General features: G+C 40.1%; 1 protein-coding gene across 2 annotated transcripts in view; it reads left to right on the forward strand.

Annotated features, from left to right (window-relative positions):
- The first annotated feature begins 1790 nt into the window (after nt 1-1790).
- Nucleotides 1791-23076, forward strand: part of alx4a (ALX homeobox 4a) — a 43074-nt gene continuing 21788 nt past the window's right edge. For both annotated transcript variants that reach the window (XR_009656646.1, XM_060940791.1), the window contains exon 1: nt 1791-2566. Coding sequence is in view for 1 of the 2 variants with exons in the window: in XM_060940791.1 (XP_060796774.1) it covers nt 2170-2566 (397 nt within the window). In the remaining variant the exon portion in view is untranslated. The remainder of the gene's footprint in view (nt 2567-23076) is intronic.

The raw sequence follows: 23076 nt of genomic DNA on the forward strand, positions 1-23076 counted from the left end.
TATTTTTACACACATATAACAGATCCATATTTAATCACTGGTGAAGAGGAAATGATCCTTTTACGTGACAGCCGTTTAAAATGTACAGTTTTATTGTGTATAATCTAACAGTCTACTGTATATTTATTTTAATGCTAATTATGGGCGGGGCATGAACACTGTCGTCAGAAGTAGGGCATGCTGTCTGGAAATGATCTTTAAGCTGATCTTTAGGTTACTGGATGACTGTATAGATTATATTTTGTACTAAAACATAAATCAATCAATCAATCAATAAATCAATCCATAAATCCACGCCTATATCAGCCATCTTGGATGCACAAAAAAGGCTGAAAGCTTAATATGACGTCTGTTGTGCCGTATTGTGTATTGCGTCATGCTGAAAATATTATTTTACAAACTATATGTGTGTAAGATCTCCGGGATTTCATGAGATTAACGCGGTAAGATACCGGTGCACTGATACACTCCTGAGATGTAAAATAAAACTGATTATATAGATAAGATGTTAACACACACACACACACACACTCCAGGAAGACAAAAAAAAGTGGTTTCGACGGGTTTTTTTAGTTCACTGGATAGTTAAAGGTTCTTAACTTCAAAATGGGGGGGGGGGGGGTTAATATAAGGAAACAGGTTTATAGGAACAACTTGAGAAATTTTAACAGTTTTAGATTTGTGCAGTGTGTTTGTAGTTCCTGGAAAATAAATAATACATAAATAAAATACAATCCCATAAAATTAAAATTGTCATAAATATGAGGGTGTATAGGTCAAATATATAACCATGATGATTAAATACATTTAACAACAACAACAACAACAACAACAACAACAACTACACACTACAACATAATGATGACGGCTTTATAAAAATCCACGCAAGTTTTAATCTTGTGCAATAAATAAATCCTGCCTCTGTTTCTAAACTGAAATAAATTCTCAGGAGTCCAAACCGCGTCTATGCGACTTGCTAGTAAGTGAAGAAAAGATTAAAAAGAAAGAAAGAAAGCAATCCGTGTTGCGACCCAAAAAAAAGAAAGAAAGAAAAGAAATGGTTTGATGTTTTAACTTAAAAAATTAAGTCACTTGTCTGCCCTGTAATCCCGTCTTCATTAAAAGTCGGAGACGCGTGAACAGTAAAGCGGGTTATCTAAACATTATTATTGGATGTGAGCTGACGTGACAAAAAGATGAAAGGTTATAACAGGCTAAGAAATTAAATATTGCAGGAAAGAGGGGGAGGAAAAAAAATCATTATCAGTGAAGATGAAGGGAGAGTGCGCCTTTACGCGCCAGAGCGCAGCCATTTATCAAGTGTGTTTTGACACCAGCAGTGTAGTCACTGTTAAAAAGGTGAAGGTTTAAACGTCGTCAAAGTATCACCAGGGTAGAGTGATTGCTCCTTTGGGAATGATGCTCTAAAAGAGAAAAAAAATCACAAAATCTGGTGCACTCACACTTCGAGAAGATTGATCTGAGGGTAAAAAGGATTACCCGTGCTTCTACAGGACAAATAAACAGGACACTTAGAAGTTCACACAAGACTACATCATCTAACAATCTGCTCAGTGTGTGTGTGTGTGTGTGTGTGTGCGAGCGCGCTCTTGCTTGCTTCCCTGAGCTATATATTCATATCCTAATTACATTAATGTCATGTGTTAAGTCCTCCCTCTGAATATTTCCAACAAAACATTTTTTTTTCCTTCGAAGCAGAAGTCTGACCTCACCCATTCATTTCATCTACATAATAACCGAAGAGAGATCTTGCCACATGTCCGGAGAGAGTAGAGGAGAGGAGAAGAGAGGAGCAGAGAGGAGGAGAGAGGAGGAGATCTGGGTTGCATCTTCTCGAAAAGAAAGACGCATTTTTTTGTTACTACCGAAACCTTAAGGGGGGCTTTTTAAAGCTGGAAAACATCTCGTAACCAAATCCAGCTGCGTGCGTGTGTGTGTGCGTGCGTGTGAGCGCGCGTGAGCGAGTGTGTGCGTATGAGGAAGAGGTAGAGAAAGAGAGAGAGAAGCTGAGAGGGTCTGCTTCCTTTAGTCTAAGCAAAGGAAAGAAAGGAAGAAAAAGGGTTTTTTTACAGTAAGGAAAGAAAGAACCGTCTGCTTTCACCCCCCGCCGACGCAGCAGCTTGCTTTTTTTTTTTTTTTCCTTCAGGAATGAACGCCGAGACGTGCGTTTCATACTGTGACATGACATCCATGGATTCGTATTATAGCGCGTCCGCGGCTCAGGCTCGAGATCAGCAGCAAGTCACCAACCCGTTCAGGACCTTCCCGATCTCCAGCAGCGACACCAAGTACAGCCCGACTTTCCTCAGCAGCAGCAACAGCAGCAGCAGCAGCAACAGCAGCAGCACTAAAGCTCAGGCGTACGGAGGAGAGAAGTCCCGCAGCCCCTTCCAACAGGAATGCCAGCCACTGGATGGCACCGCTGGAGAAGGCACCTTTAACAAATACCACCTCTTCATGCACAGATCTTCCTGCAAGACTCCACCAGAGAGCAACAAACTGCACCAGGAGAGCGCAGCCAACGGAGCACTCATCTCCTGCTACGGTGGGTGCCATTTCTTTCGTCTCCAGCTAAAAAAAAAAAAAAGCTTATTTTATATTAATAGCTAGAAATACCAGCTACATTCCTGGCAACTAAATTTCCATTTCTACATCATGGACATATATATATATATATATATATATATATATATATATATATATATATATATATATATATATATATATATAATTTATTTATTTATTTAAAATGCTCTAACAAGAACAGCTCATCCTGAGTCAACTCAATAAACAAAGAGGCTTTAAATTTAAATTGATAATCACATTTAATAATTACAACCAATTGTCGCTCTTGAAGGATAACATGTTTACAAAATTAACACCACGGACTTCATGAGTGACTTAATGAAACAAACCCACTAACACGATTACAGTCCACCACCAACCAATCCGCCACCAAACCTGGACGCTTATCCAATTTTCGGCTATTTATTTATTTATTTATTTATTTATTTTTTAGTCGGGAAATTGAATTAACGCGTTTTCAAATGGAGGCCTGAATTCATCTATTTTAGACGTTTTCAAGGACAAAGAACGCACTGAAGGCCAAAGACTCTTCAAGAAGATCTCAATGACGTCGAAATGTGATTTTTTTTGCACCTTTTTAGAATGCAATATTTATTTTTTAACACAAATACGCACCAGATTAGGATTAACGCATACGCAGATATTATTATTATTATTATTATTATTATTATTATAAAGTGACATAAAATTTACTGCCTGCCCTTCCTTGGAGACAATAAGGGAAAAGGTTATGGACTCTCATAACACAACATCTGGCAGGAAAGAAGAACATAAATGGCGCACGGTTTTCTTCCCAACAGCGAACAGAAAACACACACACACACACACACACACACACACACACACTTCAGTTCTCCTGTCTGAGAGAATCCCATGAACGAACTGTGGAACAATTTAACGAAAAAAAACCCCAAACAAAAACAAATTAGGGACAGTGCGTTAGTTCGTATTTGCTCAGAGTTTATACTCAATGTGAACTAATTAAATTAAAAATAAATAAATAAAATAAACGCGACATCTTGAGAGCAGGAAGATTCTGTAAATACGCTGCTATAAATTTCACGAAAAAAAAAAATTCCCCGAAAATCAGTCTCCAGCATGTGTGAGCAACTTGTGGATTAGTGACGTCAAGAGGATGAAATGCAGGTAAAGGTCATAAAAGTGTCTCGTATAATACAAGAAGAAGAAGAAGAAATGTCGGTGTTTTTCTCTGTGCAGATGAATGAGTCCTAAAAAAAGAAACTTTAATAATTTTTTAAGTTGTAAGCTACACATGAGCTACAGTTTAATCACTTTGTCATTTTAACTGTATTTAGTAGCGATTTTAAAAATAAAAATAGACAAAATAGACATAGAACACGACTAACTCGACGATTGCTTTGCCTTTCTATTATATCGGTTCTGTGAGTGATAAAAATCTTCTTCTTCTTTCTTACCCAGTAAAGTCAGCTTTCATTTAGGCCTGTTTTATTTCCAGTCTATAAATCAGACAGTGAGGATCATTACAGACATGACAACGCAATATAACACAACGCAACACAGCACATCTGCAGTAACACAGGATCATAGGATCCTTTATTCATTAAACTCAGAATTATCAGGAAATATGTCAAAAAAACTTCAACAAATTAACATTTTTATCCAACACCAAGACAGAATCGATAAGAAGTAAACACTACAACACTAGACTGAGGTTTATCTTAAAAAATGGTTTTGTGTGTTAAAATGCAGAATTTGATCGTTCGGTTCCAGGAATAACATTTTCCATCTGCAGCAGAACCTCAAGCAACGGATTGATCAAACCACACAACCTTCTTTCCTTTGGCCTTCAAAATGCCTCAAGGTTAATGTTACAGGTCAGAATGACCACAATGCAGAAGTGTTAAGCGAGATAATGCATGCAACATGTTTGCAAAACAACAACAACAACAACCCACCAAAGAAAGGTACCAGTGTACCGTTACTGTGGTGAAGTGTGGTACCATCAGCGGTGTAACTTTTTTACTTGATTTCAAAAATGTAAACTAGACCTTAAGACCCACTGATGGAGTACCATTAGATCCACCATGCATATGCATGAGTAAAATACACACCCTAATGGTACTAAGAGGACCTTTTAAAGCCACAAGGAACGGTACAGTTTGGTACCTTTAATTCTCTTTGGTTAAAGTGATCTCGATTATAAGACAACTTTATTAGTTAGAGACTTGTTACTTCATTAATTCCTACAAATGATCAATAGAAAGAATAAAGTGGCTTTAGATAAAGTAAAGAGATTCCCAGAAAGCATGGTGAAGACACAGTGAAGTCTCTCGCACCCTAAAGCGTACCTTTCTTCGTTGAAGGCTTGGTATCTGTTTCTTAATCAGCATAAAGCTTTAAAAGTGATTTAAGATGCACAGATGGACTGTAATTAGTTTCCAGAGTGTAAAGGTATAAAAGGTGTACACTTCATGTTTCCATAGCAGTGAAGAAAAATGACAGTTCAGTAGCTTTATTTTCTCCTGACAGTTCAGGCTCCTGTTTAACGATGATCTTCGTGCTGGGATGCTTTTGGAAAACTAAAGCCACATTTCACATTTTATTAGTGACACAAATATGAAGCAGAGACACTAAATCACTGTCTTCGGGGGGGGGGGGGGGGGGGGGGGGCATGAGGTGAGAGTTTAGAAATTAATTTATGATAAATTAATTTATGCACATGTGATTAATTAGTTTGAAATTTGCATTTGGTAATTTTTTTAGTTTTCAAACATAATAAAGCTGAGAAAACAACAACAAAGAAGAAGAAATAATAATAATAATAATAATAATAATAATTAACGTGAGCTTTCACAAAGCAATTAGTCTTTTCTCAGGGAAATAATTAGTGTAACTGTGCGACGTAATTATTGACATAAAGGAGATTTATTACTGATCTGTTGCACAGATGTTATTAAAGCTAAATCTTTTTTTTTAACCTCCAGACCAATGGGATGGAAGTTATAAAGGATAAAAAGCAAGCAGCCGTGATGCCATTAGACCACATCACACCGCGTGTTGTTTGGACTCCTGAAAATAAAATCAAACAAATCCGAGTTCCGAAAAGAAAGAAAAGTCGGATCCTTACATACACACACGCTTTACACTCATTTTTTTGGTGGGGAAAGGAGAGAGGAAGGGATGAAAAAGAGATCATTTCATGCTCTTGGTGCCAACTCTGTGCACTTTTAGTTTAAGAGGGAAAAAAGATCTCGGATTGCAGTTGCATCTTTAATTGCGTTTTCTTGCGGTTTGGAGCGAAACCACAAAACCGGGCCGAGTCTTATTCTTTACACAGAAAAACCATTCTTTTGGATAAACAATCTCGGGAGCTTTTTTGTTTGTTTAAAACGACACACACACACACTGTAAAAAGGGTTTATAGTCGGGCCTAAAGTTTCCAGTTTGTAAATAATTTCTGCTCGAGGAAAAAAAATCCACACAGAATCCTGAAGGCTTCCATAGACAGGGACAACTGAACAACTCTAAAAGGTCACAGGGGCAACACAGGGCTCCTTAAAGGCATCTAAATAGGATTATTTATTTAAAATATACTTAGTGGAGAAGGGGCACGAATAAAACGTGCGCGCTCGAACGCGCAACCGAGTTAGTAAAGCAGGAGCCGCAGAACGGGGAGAGCGCTGCGACATGCAACAGCCAGGCTTCACAGGGCAAAACAGACGAGGTGAGATCCTTCACTTCACTTTACTGTGCACTCAGGGTTTAAAGGATTTATTTTTTTTAAATGCACGCGTCTTTAAGTGCGCGTCCCCGTCCTCGTCCCCGTCACTGATCAGACGCGCCGCGCGTTCACGACAAACTGAAACCACATTTTAGTCTCAGAACCTGGAAAAGAAAGCGAGGCTTGTTTACAGTGTTGAGCCACTTTTAGTCTGTGTTGAGTCTACGATTATACTTTGCATTTTCATTATTATTATTATTATTATTATTATTATTATTTGCAGAGGAAGTGCGTCAGTGAGAGAGACAGAGAGCGCGCGCCGTGACCGCGCAAAAATGGCAACACCAATAAAAACTCGGGCAGGGAAGAAGAGGGAAAGGACAATGAAGTTCACTCAGGCTGGGAAACGGGACGGGAATAATAACTGGGTGAAGGATTTAATAAATAAAAGAAGGATGTAATGAAATAAACATTGCAAAAAAAAAACCATGACGTGAAGGTGATGAACGCGATAAAAGTGTGCACACATTCTCTCTCTCTCTCTCTCTCTCTCGCCAGGGCTTTTTAAATTATTGTTATTTTAAAATTATTTGTTGGGTTTTTTTTTAACCAATGCAAATGGCTTGCTTTGCATTACTTAATAGCAAAAGTATCCTGAGAAAGTGAAGGCTATTTACTGACTCCTACAATAACATCATAAACCACACAAACCACAAGGAGTTTCACAATGATTTTAAAAATAAATAAATAAATAATTAAAAAAAAAACCAAGAAGGAACCCAGGAACTCTCATTAATGTGGATCAGATGGATGATTCACCAAACTCTCCTGAGGCAAATGTCACTTTTTAAAAATGAAGAAAAAAAAAGCAAGCAAGTAAGTTATCAATTAACTGTTAAAATATACAGTATATGTATTTATTTTAAATTTTTAAAAGCATACTGTTCTGACTTTTTTTCCCCAATTTAATTTAACACACTTTTAAATCTCTAGCATACCCATCAAATCTTTTAAACCCTCAACTCCTTCTGCTTTGTGTTCGTTGCTTGCTTTAGTAATCCTACCTCAGCATGTGAAGTTGCACAGAATTAATCTTGACTTCAGACTAAATATTGATTTGACAACCAAACAAGGGTCTGATTGGACGTCTGATTAATCCCCTTAACAACATTCCCAATAAATTCCAGGACGATCATCATCCCAACACTAACATTCCTTCCACAGAAAACACGGTTGACCTGAAACGTTACTCCTAAACAGTATAAAAAGAGAAGTGCAGAGCGTTTTCAGGGTTTGTTCGCCATTCTCTCCCTGTGACTCACAGGCTTTGAGGCCTGCGTGCAGCTCTATGGCACATCGACCCAGCTGGGTACCACAGCCACATGCACAAATTCCTTCCAGCACATGGAGGGTGAAGTCGGAGCTCTGGCACAGATCAATTTTTGGAGGAAGTCCAATCTCTCTCAAGCGAATGAGAAAGATGTTCTGTCTTGTAGCTCTTTATTGAGTGTCAGTCATTAAAAAAAAAAAAAGACCTGATGCTTGGAGATGCAAGGAGTTTCAAGCACATAATGTGAAATAAATCCATTATCGAAGCGGTGAAGTGAGGACAGGACGCTCATGTTTACTTCTAAAGGTTCCTCAAAAGATAAAATATGAGGCGTGAATCATTTTGAAATTGCTGCTGGAGTTGTAGTTGTACTATTTATCTCTCCCAGGTTCATGCTTGGACCGTGTTATGGTAAAGTTGCTGCTTGACTTGAAGATCGGAGACTTGTTTCAAAAATTGCTGCTGTAGCTTGAGTTGTAGTTTTATTTATCCTTCATGTTGATGCTTTAGTGAACTCCATTGTGCAAAGACATCTTAGTCTACTTTTATTCTAATTCGTTTTATCCGTGTGTGTGTGTGTGTGAGAGAGAGAGAGCACATGTCTGTAAATCAGTTATCTAAATTACTGTATTACGAGTGATTTTATGACTTGCCCTCTTCAAATATAAAAGCTAAAATTAGTTTGAAAGCACACAAACATTTTTTTTTCATACATTTCGGTGATAAAATGTTATACACACCTTCTTTTGATTAAAAACTTTACAAATAACATTAAACTAAAACCAAAAACCAGAGCAGAGCAGGTGACTGTCTTATTCTGACACTAAACACAAATAAATTATTAAACGAATTAAATAAATAAAAAATAAAAATTATTTTTATTATTCAGTGCCAAAAGATCATGAGCTCATCATCTCTAAATTATAGAATAACAAAATAATGCCTGTGTGGCTTCATTTGTAATAAAAGCTAAACATACAAAAGCAGACATACACACATTATATATATATATATATTTTTTTTTTAAAGAGTTAGGTGTGTATTGGTCCGACTCAGATGATTTTCTTTACATTCAGTGCTCAAGATCTTATGAGTGTCTTAAGATATGATCTGAAACAACGATTGAAACTAAAACCACATTAAAAAAAAGAAATAGTTAAAAGAATCTTGTTTCTAACATTTCGAAGTGACTCTCTATAGCTTCTGCATTCAGTTTTTAATGAACCTGAATTTTATGTTATATATTCTGTATATAGATTAAATATATATTCAAACAAATACCCAAATAAAAATAAACCCACAGACTGTTTGGTGGAGTTTAATGGTTTAACGGCACGTCACAGCGCAGGGCGACCAGCTCGAGCTTCTGTAAAGCAACAGGGGTGAAAAATAATAAGGCGCAGTCAGTGAGCTTCACTTTCGTCTGAAGGAACGGCTGCATTTCTGCAGGTTGTTAGTCTAAAGAGTGGTGACAAGAACCCAGGATCACTTTACCACTTAGAGACGACGTTACGGCTTTGACCGTTTACACTCGTCTCGGCTGGCGCGCACCGGCGCAGCAGGCCAACCCGACGCTTCAAAGGCCAGGCACCTGATTGGACAAGGGCTTAATCAAACCCGGGGTTGAACATATCCCAGTGGGTTTAACGCGTCCGAGCAATCTAATTTTATTGAAATAAAATAATCCCTTTCCTGGGTTTACACTAATGCGGATTCATTTGGGGATTTGTTATTAATCTAATGTTTATTTGGATTCAAACTTTAATCTGGATTTGCACGTCTGGGCGTGTAACGATGCACTCCTGAGATCAATCACGAACAAGATGTTTTATAACCTTTGGGTGATTTGCAGAAATGCTTGTTTTTGCAGAAATGTTTTTCCTCAGCTGCAAGATTTAAAACTGAATCTCAGAGTGGAATTTAACCCTGAGATTAACAGATTATCTTTCGAGTTTAATCCAGGTTAAAGTTTAGTCATGGCGTCGTGTTGTCTTGACTGCACAGTTTCACCATCACTTCATCATCTCGCTGTGGAAACGAGTCATTTGTTATGCCACTGCGGTTTTAAACGTCGCTCACGGGGTTCCTCAGGGGTGGAGTCTAAGACACTGATCACTAAACAAGCGCAAATTAATGAAAAGGGTTAACGGTGTCATCACAGGAGTGTGAGGGTGTGAAGAAAACTGCAGATTTACACAAAATTTGTAGGTTTACAGCATATCGTCATCATCATCTTATTTATCTATTTAAAAAAACAACAACCAAACACCACCACATATCACAATTCACCTTTGGCAGTAGATTGCTGATTCTTATTTGCATTGAAAGTTTTTCCTAAAATTGATCTTTATATATGCAAATCAGGCTTCATGTAATTAAATATGGATTTTTTTTAAACAAAAGTGAAGCTTTAGAAAAACAAAACATACTAAAAATTAAGGAAAAGAGCACGATGTCTCAGTGCTGCTTGGACACCATTATCAATCAAGCGCTCCTAAGCTAAGCCAATGTCAAAACATATCCATCCATCCATCCATTATCTGTAGCCGCTTATCCTGTTCTACAGGGTCACAGGCAAGCTGGAGCCTATCCCAGCTGACTACGGGCGAAAGGCGGGGTTCACCCTGGACAAGTCGCCAGGTCATCACAGGGCTGACACATAGACACAGACAACCATTCACACTCACATTCACACCTACGCTCAATTTAGAGTCACCAGTTAACCTAACCTGCATGTCTTTGGACTGTGGGGGAAACCGGAGCACCCGGAGGAAACCCACGCGGACACGGGGAGAACATGCAAACTGCACACAGAAAGGCCCTCGCCGGCCACGGGGCTCGAACCCAGGACCTTCTTGCTGTGAGGCGACAGCGCTAACCACTACACCACCGTGCTGCATATAAGCATAACACTAAACAAAAAGTTTGCTCTGTAAGAAGTCCAACTGCATGTTCAGAGTTGGTCTTCTTTCTTTTAGCGTGATGCTAATCTATTAAAAAAAAAAAAAATATATATATATATATATATATATATATATATATATATATATATACACACACACACACACTAGTGCATCTCAAAAAATTAGAATATTGTGAAAAAGTTCAATATTTTCCTTCAGTTATTTAAGAAAGTGAAAGTTATACATGATAGACTCATTACACAAACTAAAATGTTTCAAGCATTTTTCTATTTTAATTTTAATCAGTATGGTATACAGTACAAAAACATAAAAAAACCCATCTCAAAATATTAGAATATTTCATTTCGAGTTTGAGTAAAACAGTATGAACACAGTGTATCTCTCGGTCTAGTTCAGTACACACAACCACAATCATGGGGAAGACTGCTGACTTGACTGTTGTCCAGAAGATGATCACTGATGCCCTCCACAAGGAGGGTAAGCCACAAAAGGTCATTGCTGAAAAGGGTGGCTGGAAAAGGTGCACAAGCAACAGGGATGGCTGCAATCTTGAGAGGATTGTCAAGAAAATTTGATTCAAGAACTTGGGAGTGGACTGAGGCTGGTGTCAGTGTATCAAGACCCATCACGAACAGACATCTTCAAGAAAGGGGATACAACTTTCGCATTCCTAATATCAAGCTACTCCTGAGCCAGAGACAATGTCAGAAGTGTCTTATCTGGGCTAAGCAGAGAAAGAAATGGACTGTTGCTCAGTGGTCCAAAGTCCTCTTTTCAGATGAAAGTACATTTTGCATTTAATTTGGAAATCACGGTTCTAGAATCTGGAGGAAGAGTGGAGAGGCACAGAATCCAAGGTGTTGGAAGCCCAGTGTGAAGTTTCCACAGTCTGTGATGATTTGGGGTGCCATGCCATCTGCTGGTGTTGGTCCACTGTATTTTATCAAGTCCAAAGTCAACACAGCCATCTACCAGGAGATTTTAGAGCACTTCATGCTTCCATCTGCTGACGAGCTTTTTGGAGATGCTGATTTCCTTTTCCAGCAGGACTTAGCACCTACCCACAATGCCAAAACTACTACCAAATGGTTTGCTGACCATGATATTACTGTGTTTGATTGGCCAGCCAACTTGCCTGACCTGAACCCCATAGAGAATCTATGGGGTACTGTCAAGAGGAAGATGAGAAACACCCGAACCAAAAATACAGATACGCTGAAGGCCACTATCAAAGCAACCTGGGCTTCAATAACACCTCAGCAGTGCCACAGACTGATCACCTCCATGCCACACCGCATTGATACAGTAATTCATGGTAAAGGACCCCCAACCAAGTATTGAGTGTATAAATGAATATACTTTTCAGAAGTTGGACATTTCTGGATTGTAAATCCTTTTTTTTGATTGATCTTAGGGAATATTCTAATAATTTGAGATACTGGATTTCTGATTTTCATGAGCTATAAGCCATAATCATCAAAATTAAAACAAAAAAGGCTTTAAATATTTTACTTTACATGTAATGAATATAGAATATATGAAAGTTTACCTTTTTGAATTAAATTATGAAAAAAAGTAACTTTTTCATGGTATTCTAATTTTTTGAGATGCACTAGTATATATATCTTGACATTGACGTTGCTTACGAACACTTGCTTGATAACGGTGTCCGAGTGACACTGAAACGTCGCACTCTTTTCCTTAATTTTTTGTATATTTTATAATCATATTCAATAAAACTGAAAAAAAAAACTATCCTGGTTGTGATGTGAAATCAGATCTCAGGTCTTTGGTGTCTAATCAACTGAACATGACGTAAAAAGTTTTTTCTTTCATTTTCAGTATCAAAGTGATTTCAGTCGTTCCTTTATCCTGTTTAGGAAAAGAAATGGGCGTGGAAATGCAGATTCGTGTCGAAGTTTGGTTCTGAAAATGATTTTTAGAAACTGGTTTTGCAGTTGAATGTGTTGTTTTTCTTCTCGTTTGTGTGGTTTATGAAGGATAATTGAGATGCGTATCCCATGCATGACACATGAAGAAAGAAGCTTTTCAGTGATACAGCCTATGACATGAAGTGATTGTGAAGTGAGCGGAGCTTAAAGCCTTCTCCATGTCTCCAAGGAAGTTGCTAAGTTTCAGAAAATGTGGTGAAATTGTGACTTTTCTGTTGCATTATGTAGCTTAAAGATGCAAATAATAACAGCAGCAAATAACCCGATTTCATTTCTACCTGTAGCGTCTTTTCAGAAATGATCTGATCTTCAGTGTTATTTTCACATCATTCTAATTCCAAAATAAAAAAAAAACCCTTCACACGAACAGCACACCATGCGGGACGTTATATTAACCCCCGCTGGCTGTTGGGATGGCGTTAAACTCGGTTAGCCTGTGAATAAATCTCCTGAGACGTTAACCAGGCCGGAGCTGAACTCAGTCTGCAGTGAACACTCTGAGATCCTCACTCAGAGACGAGTGGACCGAGGAGTGATTTATCACCAGCAGGGGTTTGAAGGAAACGCCGTGTTTTCTTGCACAGCGTGTGCTCTTTGTTGCAGTCTGCTGGGATAAATCCTCCCTCAGGACTCGCGAGGTGTTTGGACTTCTCTCTGGACGGCTCAGCTTCTCAACACTGGGCCTTTTAAAAAAAAGCCTCAAATGAGGTGATTCTTAAAAGGCTAAAAAGTCGAAGAAGGCTGCGGTGAGGCCGGAGTACAGGCTGCTGGTCCAAGTGATCAGTGAAAGGGGGGAAGGAGGAGCTGAGGAGTTCGAAACGCTGCTCAGAGCAGTGAAGCCAAGTGTGTGGTAAATTTAGACCAACATTCAATTAACATCAGGTGATGGAGGGATGTGGGATTTCTGAAGATATATTTAACCCAATAAACAGCAGCTCAGGTTCTGATCAGGGCTTCAATCAATAATGAGACGACGTCTGACCTTTTTACGAATGTTTTATTAAAAAGGGTTAACTGTGTCATCACCACAACAGCGTGAACAAAACTGCAGATTTACACAAACGCTGCAGGTCGACACTAATTTCTCTTTCCAATTATTTGCTCTTTCTTTCTGTCCAATTATTTGTGCTTTCTTTATTTCTTTCTAATTATTTGTTCCTTTTCCTTCTTCCTTTCCAATCATTTGTTCTCTTTTTCCAATTCTTTCTTTCTTTCCAATTATTTCTGCTTTCTTTCTTGTTATTTGTTCTTTCTTTCTTGACACCACAGCTCATCGTTTCTAGCAGATTGCTTATTCTTATTTATACTGGAAGTTTTTCCTAAAATGGACCTATATATATGCAAATGAGGCTTTATCTAATTAAATATGGAATTTTTTGATCATGTTCAATAAAACAAAATCTATCCTGGGTATGATTCGCATAACGCTAAACAAAAAGCTTGGCCTGTAAGGAGTCTGATTATTATGCTAATATATATATATATATATATATATATATATATATATATATATATATATATATATATACACACACACACATTGATTTAGCTTACAAACACTTGATTGATAACGGTGTCCGAGCAACACTGAAATGACGCACTATCTTCCTTAATGTCTAGTATATTTTATAATCATATTCAATAAAACTAAAAAAAAATCTGTCCTGGTTTTGATGTTAAATATGATTATATGTCTTTAGTATTTAATCAACTGAACACAACATAAAAAAAACTTCTTGTCTGTTTCAATATTCATATTTCAGCAGATCCACCAATCTCAGGACGTGTGTGTATGGGTGTGTGTGTGTGAAAAGAGCCTGAAATAATTAGACGTTTCAGACGTCTGGTGTGGATTCAGAGTTACGATCTTTTTTGCATTCTAAGAACAGAAAACAAACCCAATGAGAGACACAAATAAACGCAGTGCAGAACAAACTGTCGGCACAAACTTCCCCTTCGCTTCCAAACCATTCAGAATTTACCACCAAGAATATTTAATACACCCTGCATTTGGAAATTAATATTTCAGTCTTTAAGTCGATAACATTTTGCCGTTAACCCTTAGCAGAAACCCTGGGGTGCCTAATTTATAGTGTTGCGTTTTTATTTGCCCGGTGCTGACCCTGCCCATCAGATTGCATAAAAAGCACGAGGGATGCCCTGCCGCTTTACAGCCAGTTAAATTACACTTTGATGTATTCCCCCATTTTCAACTGGGAATAAATCGCTGCCCCTTGTAAAGATATGACCCTGACTAACTCAAGGGTCGAGTACTGACATCTTACGGGGCCGGGACCCTCTGGCGTCTCCAGTCACAGAGAAAGGCACCCTTTTTAGTGCACTCATGTCTGGAACGAGTGTCTGAATCATTCATGCATGTATTATGGAATGTATAAAAGGTGCCCTTTCTCCTGCACTCTTTATTAGACATATCAAATGGAGAGCAAGTTTTTGAAGAGAGCGTCCACTCCGAAAGCGGTGAGCGGAGATACCGTAAAACTAGATTTACAAGCTCCATTCTTGCTAAGCAGGCAGGTGTGAATATACACTCAGGTTAAACAGCCAATTAGTCCCGGAGCTGAACCTCAGCCTCTGCTAACCTACTCATGAACTCGCGCTCGAATTGTCGTTAGTTCGTCCTCGCATGTCAGAATAACGATGGGGGACAAAAAAAAATCAGTCCTTGAATAAAGACCTGATTTTAGATGGGAGATGATCCGTCAACATTGATGTGGTATGGCACTATGTCTGAGTTGGGGTTGGGGCTGGAAAACGATCATCTCCAGACTTCTCTTCTCTCGCTGTACGTCTGAGGTGGTTGATGGTTTTGGAGGTAAAAATGTTCCATGGTTGTGTTTTTGTTAAACTGGAACATTTTAAAGAGAAATGATTACATCTGTTTATTCTAATAGAAATGTCAAAAGCTGAGGAATTACAGGACATGTAGAAAGTCTGACTTTTTTGGGGTTTCATTTGTAAAAGCAGACCAGGATTTGGGATTTGGTAACAGGCTCACAGTGACCTCCACAGCCCCTTTTGCTTTATACCTCAGCAGTTTTTTTTCTTTGCTCAATGCCATGCCCACATGCCCTTTTATGACGCCATTCAACCACAGTCCTCTCCAAACCTTTCCCATTCTGACACAACCGATTTGCACTGAGGTTTCATACCCAGGTCGTGTTACACAGCCATATGGAGGAACTCTGAAGGCCGAACCGCAGTTCACCTTGAGCGATGGAGAAACCTTGCCGCCAGGTTCAATCCCGAGTTCTAACAAGCGAGTGACTGCCACAATACCCGACGTCAGACCAAAAGAACGAACGACCCAAGGTATCAGCAAGACGCTTTGATCGTCAGGCAGCGACTGCGAACAGTCTGACAATCCGAGGCACACGGCATCTCAAAGCGAAAGCCGGAAATATTTATACTCGCTCGCTCTTGCTTAACAGGATGTGTCAATCTTGAGTAGGAGGCAATATGGGAGCCATTATGTTCCCCCTGAGCCCCAGCTCCATGTCTGTCAGGACACAGTGACCAGAGAAAGCACTCGGTCCTGTACAGGCAGCCCTCACAGGGGTCTCACTAACACGCAGGACCAACAGCAGGGAGGATTTATTCACATCACCGACTGTTTACACCAACAAGTGGTCATGAGTTTATCTAAAATGAGGCGAGTCAGGGATTGAACAGCAGAACACTGTGCTTCAGGTCAACATTATTGACACCGATGGTGTCAACAGCACGTGATTTGTATGTTCTGTTTTGTATTTAAAACTTAGACAATTCTAATAAATTAAAAAAATCAATGAACTCTGCAAATTGTAACTTTTATGGCCCTTTTCCACTACCCTTTTTCAGCTCACTTCAGCTCGCTTCAGCTCACTTCAGCCCGACACGGCTCGCGTTTCGACTACCTTAGAGCAGCACGACTCAGCTCGCTTCAGCCCTGCTTAGCACCCAAAACTCGCACGGTTTTGGAGTGGGGCTGAAGCGAGCCAAACCGAGCCGAGTGGGGCTGGGGGCGTGAGGAGACACTCCCCTGTGCACTGATTGGTGAGGAGGAGTGTCCTCACACGCCCACACATGCCCCGCGAGCACGCTGGGATCTGTAAACACCGTAAACCTGGAAGAAGAAGAATTACAAGAATTTCTGAAGCCTTATGCGCCTCGCCTCATCTATACGCTCTTGCCAGTATCTGTTGGCGTTGTCGGTGACAACAAGCCACAGCACCAAGACCAGCAACACTAACGACTCCATGTCCTCCATGTTTATTGTTTACTATCCGGGTTGTGAGACTACTGCTTAAAAGATCACTGATGTCACTGTTTGCGCCGCCTAACGACATCACGTGACGTCCACCCACTTTCGCTAACTCCACCCAATGTGTCCACCCACTTCCAGCCAGCATGGTTCAGCACGGTTGTAGTTGAAATGCAACTCCAACAGCCCCACTCAGCTCGACTCAGCCCAACTCGGCACGGCACGGCTCAGCCCAACTCAGCCGCGTTGGTAGTGGAAAAGCGGCATTAGAGAGTCAAGTCAAGGGGAAGCCATGGCCTAATGGTTAGAGAAGCAGCTTTGGGGCCAAAATGTTGCTGGTTCGATTTCCTGGACCAGCAGGAGTGGCTGAAGTGCCCTTGAACAAGGCACCGAACCCTCAACTGCTCCCCAGGCTGCTCTGGATGTGTCGTCCGTCGATCTGGACAACAGCGTCGGCTAAGTGCCATGAATGTAATGTAAAAGTCAAGTCATTTTAATAATAATAATAATAAGAAGTTAAATTTATATAGCACCTTTCAAGAAACCCAAGGACGCTTTACAATAGTAGACAAAGAAAGAAAAAATAAATAAATAATATAATAAGAAAAAAAAAAAGTAAAAAGTCCACCAAGTAGGGGTCAGGATGTAATTCCCGTGGTGTAGCAGCCACAGTCCCACCAAAAGGTGCACGAAAACAAGTCCCACATCTCCAGCACCGCCGCCGCGACGCCATCAGCAACATCGCTCAGAACATCACGCCATGGACCCACAAAGCGAGCAGAGAAGCTCCGCCACGCAAAGCGCTGGTGTGTCCCAAACCGCCTGCACAGCTGCTGCGACACCACCAAGCAACATCGCTCGGAACATCACACCAAGCGTTAAAGCGCAGAGTGCTGGACAACCATGATGTAAAATGAGCAACGAGCTCACTGCAGTCCACAGCTGGGAGCACAGGCATCACCCACGGCGAACCAAGGCCTGGAGGGAACCGATGCCCAAAACTAGGTCTGGAGCTACACCACAACCGGTGGAGAAAACACTCAAACAAACATCAAACTACACAAACTCACAGAAAAAAAAAATAGAAAAAGAAATAAAATAAAACAAAAAACTCCGGTGAGAAACGGCAGCCAGAACGCGCACGACGTACTCTCAACCGGAAACGGAAACAAAAAAACAAAAAATAAAAACAAATAAAAACAAATTTTTATTTGTATCACAATTTTAACAATCAAAATTGTCGCAAAGCAGCTTTGCAGAAAAATATAAAATTTAAACATATGAATTTATCCGTAATGAGCATGGCTAAGGCGAGGGTGGTGAGGAAAAACTCCCTGAGATAACAACAGGCCTAGAGAGACGTTTTTATCCCCAACAAAATGCTACTGCTATTTCAAATAAGATGAAAAGGTCTAGATGGTCCATTACTACTTATTTTGATTAAAATTTCACCCAGTTATACGTGGACAGAATGAGCACATGTCTGATTAGGGTTCGGTGCTTTGCATTCGAGTTTCTTCCTTCGACGTTGGAATGTAAATACACTATACGCTTAGCGTTCAAGTAATATAATTCGTGAGAGCTCTGTCACTAGGTGACCGAAAAATACATGTTCAAAACTGTCGCCTACTCATGATTCCCTCCACTGAAAAATCAGCAGCGCTACACTGAACATTATTCCAGGAAACAGAAACAGTGATTGAAGTAAACGATTTCGTACACCATGTTACATGGGTTTGCTCATCGCGCAGTGACTGTAGTAACATTAACGCACGCAACGTAAACTTTACACATAAATACCTGACATGGATTGAACCTAAAGATAACGCATAAACGAACACATGACTACAGGAATGACGTCACAAAAACATTAGTGCTCTGTTTCTGATCATAAGAAGTCCGAAGGAACTGAAAGATCTTCCACAAGGATGGCGTACAAATCCACCTGAACGGCACATTGCATTATGGGTATCCTGTACCCGCTGAGGTGTGTATCAGAGTGCACTGTGGGATTAAAATTGCACTGGATATTCACCATAACACTTTCTCAAAATAGTGCACTTTACACTGAACAATGAAGAAGCAAAAACTCTCTCATGAATATTTTGGTATTTTATCGTCAAACATTGAGGCTGTTTAAGAAATGATCCGAGTCCAGTCAAGATGAACCATTTCATTTCCACCACTGAAGCAACCATCAAAATAAATCTGTGGAAGCATCAGAGATGTAGATTTTCTTCTTTATTAGAAATTCAGCTACATTTTCCTCAATTTGGCTTTTTAAACCCTCCAATCACAAGACTTCTTGTTAGTTTAAACAAAACAAAAAACCCCAGGAGGCAGGATGTGTCGGGACACAGGTCAGGAAAAGCAGGATGCATCGCAAAGCTCTAACTGATGCCTCGTTGATTCCTCAGCGCTACATTCTTCAGCTCATGGCCCCAAAAGGGACAGAAAATGACTTGCTTTCACGTTTAAAGTAAAAACAAGGTATAAAGCCTTCACCTCTTCCAAAAACAAATGCAGTCAATGATATGAAGAACTGCAAATACACAAATGATATTAAATGTGAATTAATGAGTACAGATAAAAACTTTGGATCAGTTAAAATGACAGTGAGTCAGTGAGTGAGTCAGTCAGTGAGTGAATCAGTCAGTGAGTGAGTCAGTGAGTGAATCAGTGAATAAATGAGTCAGTCAGTGAATAAGTCATTGAGTGAAGTGAGTGTGTCAGTGAGCGAATCAGTGTGTGAGTCAGTGAATAAATGAGTCAGTGAGTGAATCAGTCAGTGAGTGAGTCAGTGAATAAATGAGTCAGTGAGTGTGTCAGTGAATAAATGAGTCAGTGAATAAATGAGTCAGTGAGTGAGTCAGTCAGTGAATGAGTGAGTCATTGAGTGAATAAGTGAATGTGTCAGTGAGCGAATCAGTGTGCGAGTGAGTCAGTTATTCAGTGAATCAGTCAGTGAGTGAGTCAGTGAGTGAATCAGTCAGTGAGTGAGTCAGTGAGTGATTCAGTGAATAAATGGGTCAGTGAGTGAGTCAGTGAGTGAGTGAGTCAGTCAGTGAATGAGTAAGTCATTGAGTGAATAAGTGAGTGTGTCAGTGAGCGAATCAGTGTGTGAGTCAGTGAATAAATGAGTCAGTGAGTGAGTCAGTGAATAAATGAGTCAGTGAGTGAATGAGTAAGTCATTGAGTGAATAAGTGAGTGTGTCAGCAAGCGAATCAGTGTATGAGTGAGTCAGTTACTCAGTGAATCAGTCAGTGAGACAATTAGTGAGTGAGTAATGAGTGAGTGAGTCAGGGAGTCATCAAGAGATGAAGTCAGTGAGCGAGTCGGTCAATGAGTCAGTGAATTAGCAAATGAATGAGTGAGTCAGTCAGTGAGTCAGAAAGTGATTTTTTTTTTTCAGGGAGCAAAATCCAGTGTCAATAAAATTCGTATGGTCGTGTAATCTCCGTGCTTCCCGTGCTCAAACCTGACCTCAGCCAGAGACTTGCATCATTTACCTTTCAGCTCTATTTCAATGTTGCAAGATGAGAAAATAATAAATGTTCCTTCCTGCCTGAAGCAATCCCAAGTGTGGGGCGCTCCGGCTGCAGCTCCAATCCCTGGACATCCCTTTACCGCGTAACGTCCTGTCAGAATCTGAATCTTTGTAAGCAGGCTAAAAAAATGTAAATCCGTCTGACTGACAGACTGAGGTTTCACAGCTGAGCTGATGTGCATTTCCAGTGGCTTGATGCAGAAAATTACCACTCCGGCGTCTCATCACCGGGTCAGTTTGGCGTCATGATTGGCCTGCGCTCCGTGTCGCAGCAGATCACACAGACACGCGTGCGTGTACAAGGCCGATGAGAAGAATCCAGTCACAGAGGAGGAAACCTGCAATTTTCTATCAGGCTGCAATTACATCTGTTTCTGGGTATCTGTTTCATATGAGCACTTGAGTTACGAGCTGAGACTGGCAGCTGTAAGTGGAGCAAGTCAGACATGTTTAGATATTACACAAAGCCAAAGGCCTGACACCAACACACTCACTCCAGGCACAAAAAAAGGCCAAAGGAAATCTGGATCGTTCTCTGAGGCAATGGATCAGAACCGATTGTTATATGCCAGCGGTGTGACATGCAGGTGTGAATCTGAGCGACTGAAAAACGAGACCGAACACGTGCCACATCATTTCGGTTCATATTTTCGTCCAACAGCGTCTGTCAGTCTTATTTATTTGCTGTGATGCAGGGTCGTCCATCTGTTCAACTAACGTTCATAAAATTCATGACAAGTTGCACACGTCATGAGAAAAGACACAAAGCATAAGGTCAAGGTTAAGAACATGATTTGTATTCAGACCTTTTTGGATGACATCACTGGTAAGAAATTGGACCAAATATAACCGGTTCACGTTCATACTGTACAAGCACATATTTCACCTTAATAAAACAAAATACAAGTACATAAAACATATCTGGCACAAATCAAGCAAAAAGACTGAACCACTGTAGAATCCAGATTCTTATGTCAAATTGAGAACCTTTAACTTTCTTCAGTTGTTCCTTCTGGGAGTGTTGAATAATTTTTGGAAGCCAAGAACGTTAAATATCCACAGAACCCTTTTTTCTTAAAGTGGACCAAGTACGCACCAAGAAGCTACCGAGTAAAATCCATACATACGCTCAAAAAAAAAGGGAGGGGGGGTTTAACTGTAAGTGTTTTTTGGATAATTGCAGTTTTTGGCTTCCAGAAAAGGGTTCGACTCAGAACCTTTTCTAATAGGAAAACATTTTGCTCCACAGGATTCCCTGGCTGTACTCCCACTAAGGTCAGATTGAGAACCCTTTTGTTTCTTCAGTTGTTCCGCTGGGGGAACCGTTTCAGAAAGAGATCCAAGGAGAATAATTTTTGGAAGCCAAGAACCCTTAAAGCGAGACGACCTTTCGATTTAATAAAATCGGTGAAATTTAGTTCCATCTGAAACGTGGTCATTGTGATACATGTTTATTTCTATAACATCTCACAAAATATCAGGCCATTCTGTGGCTGGGAAGTTATTTAATTTGAGCGGATTAAAGCAAATAATGTGCATGAAATCGCTCGCTTGGCGCAGTCAAGCAGACAGAGGAAGTCCGTGTGCGCATGCGCAGGTTTACCTTCTTCTTTTGGGTTTTACGGCAGCTGGCATCCACAGTGTCGCATTACTGCCATCTACAGGTTTCCCTTTGAGCGTGCACTGACAGTTCCATCATTCTGTCGCTAAACAAACAGCTGATCACACCGAGGTGCTCGCTGAGCGCCCATATTTATTAGTTTGGTCCTGCGTTTCCTTTCCTTCGTATAGAACATAACGTCTTTTCTTCTCGCTTTCTTTCCATTACTGTAGTCGCTCTTTCACGTTTCATTCACACACTCACGTCCTCCATTTTTCTCTCCTGTTTCAAATTTGCATCCCACAATTCCTTGCGCGAACGGGGAAAGCCTACCACGTGATGCATGACGTAGTATCTTGAATCGGGTCATGGTGAAGCAGGAAAAAATAGCAGAGAATTCAGGGACACGTGGAGATAAATTCATTAATTGTTCGATTAGGAAAAAAACGAATAAAATTGGAAGTCTGTGATTCGAATTCAGTAGCTTTCGTTCCACGAAACGAAAATAATTTGGTGTCAAGGAAAATTCTTTTTATGACCTACACTTGAAAAATCTGAAAGGCTGTCCACCTTTTATTATCCAAACAAACCCTTAGAGAACCCTTTTTCTCGGAGTGTAGCAAGAATTAAGAGAGCTGAATGTTAAAATCCTGACAGGTTCTAAATATTAAGAAGTAAATAATGAGGAATAATTTGGAGGTTTTACTACACAGTTATCCAGTTTAGAAAGCCATCCATCATTCCATGCATTCATTATTTGAACCACTTATCCATCAGGGTCATGGGGGAAGCTGGAGCCAGTCCCAGCTGACTTCAGGTGGGGTTCAACCTGAGGAGGCAGGTCGCCAATGGATCACACAAACAACCATCACCGAATCCACGTCTTTGGACTGTAGGAGGAAACCGGAGCACCCGGAGGAGAACATGCAATCTCCACACAGAAAGACCCCAGTTGACCGTGAGGCTCGACCCCAGAACCTTCTTGCTGTGAGGCGACAGTGATAACCACTGCACCACCTCGCTATCCCAGTTTAGACTTTAGAAAAGAATGGTTCTTTAAGGGTTCTTGAAGGGTTTATGAGATAATTACAGGCTCTTAGCTTCCAAACAATGGTTCAGTACAAAATTCTTTCTGAAAGGAAACATCTGAC

This window comes from Neoarius graeffei, chromosome 15 (assembly GCF_027579695.1).
Source record: "Neoarius graeffei isolate fNeoGra1 chromosome 15, fNeoGra1.pri, whole genome shotgun sequence".
NCBI classification, from domain to species: domain Eukaryota; kingdom Metazoa; phylum Chordata; class Actinopteri; order Siluriformes; family Ariidae; genus Neoarius; species Neoarius graeffei.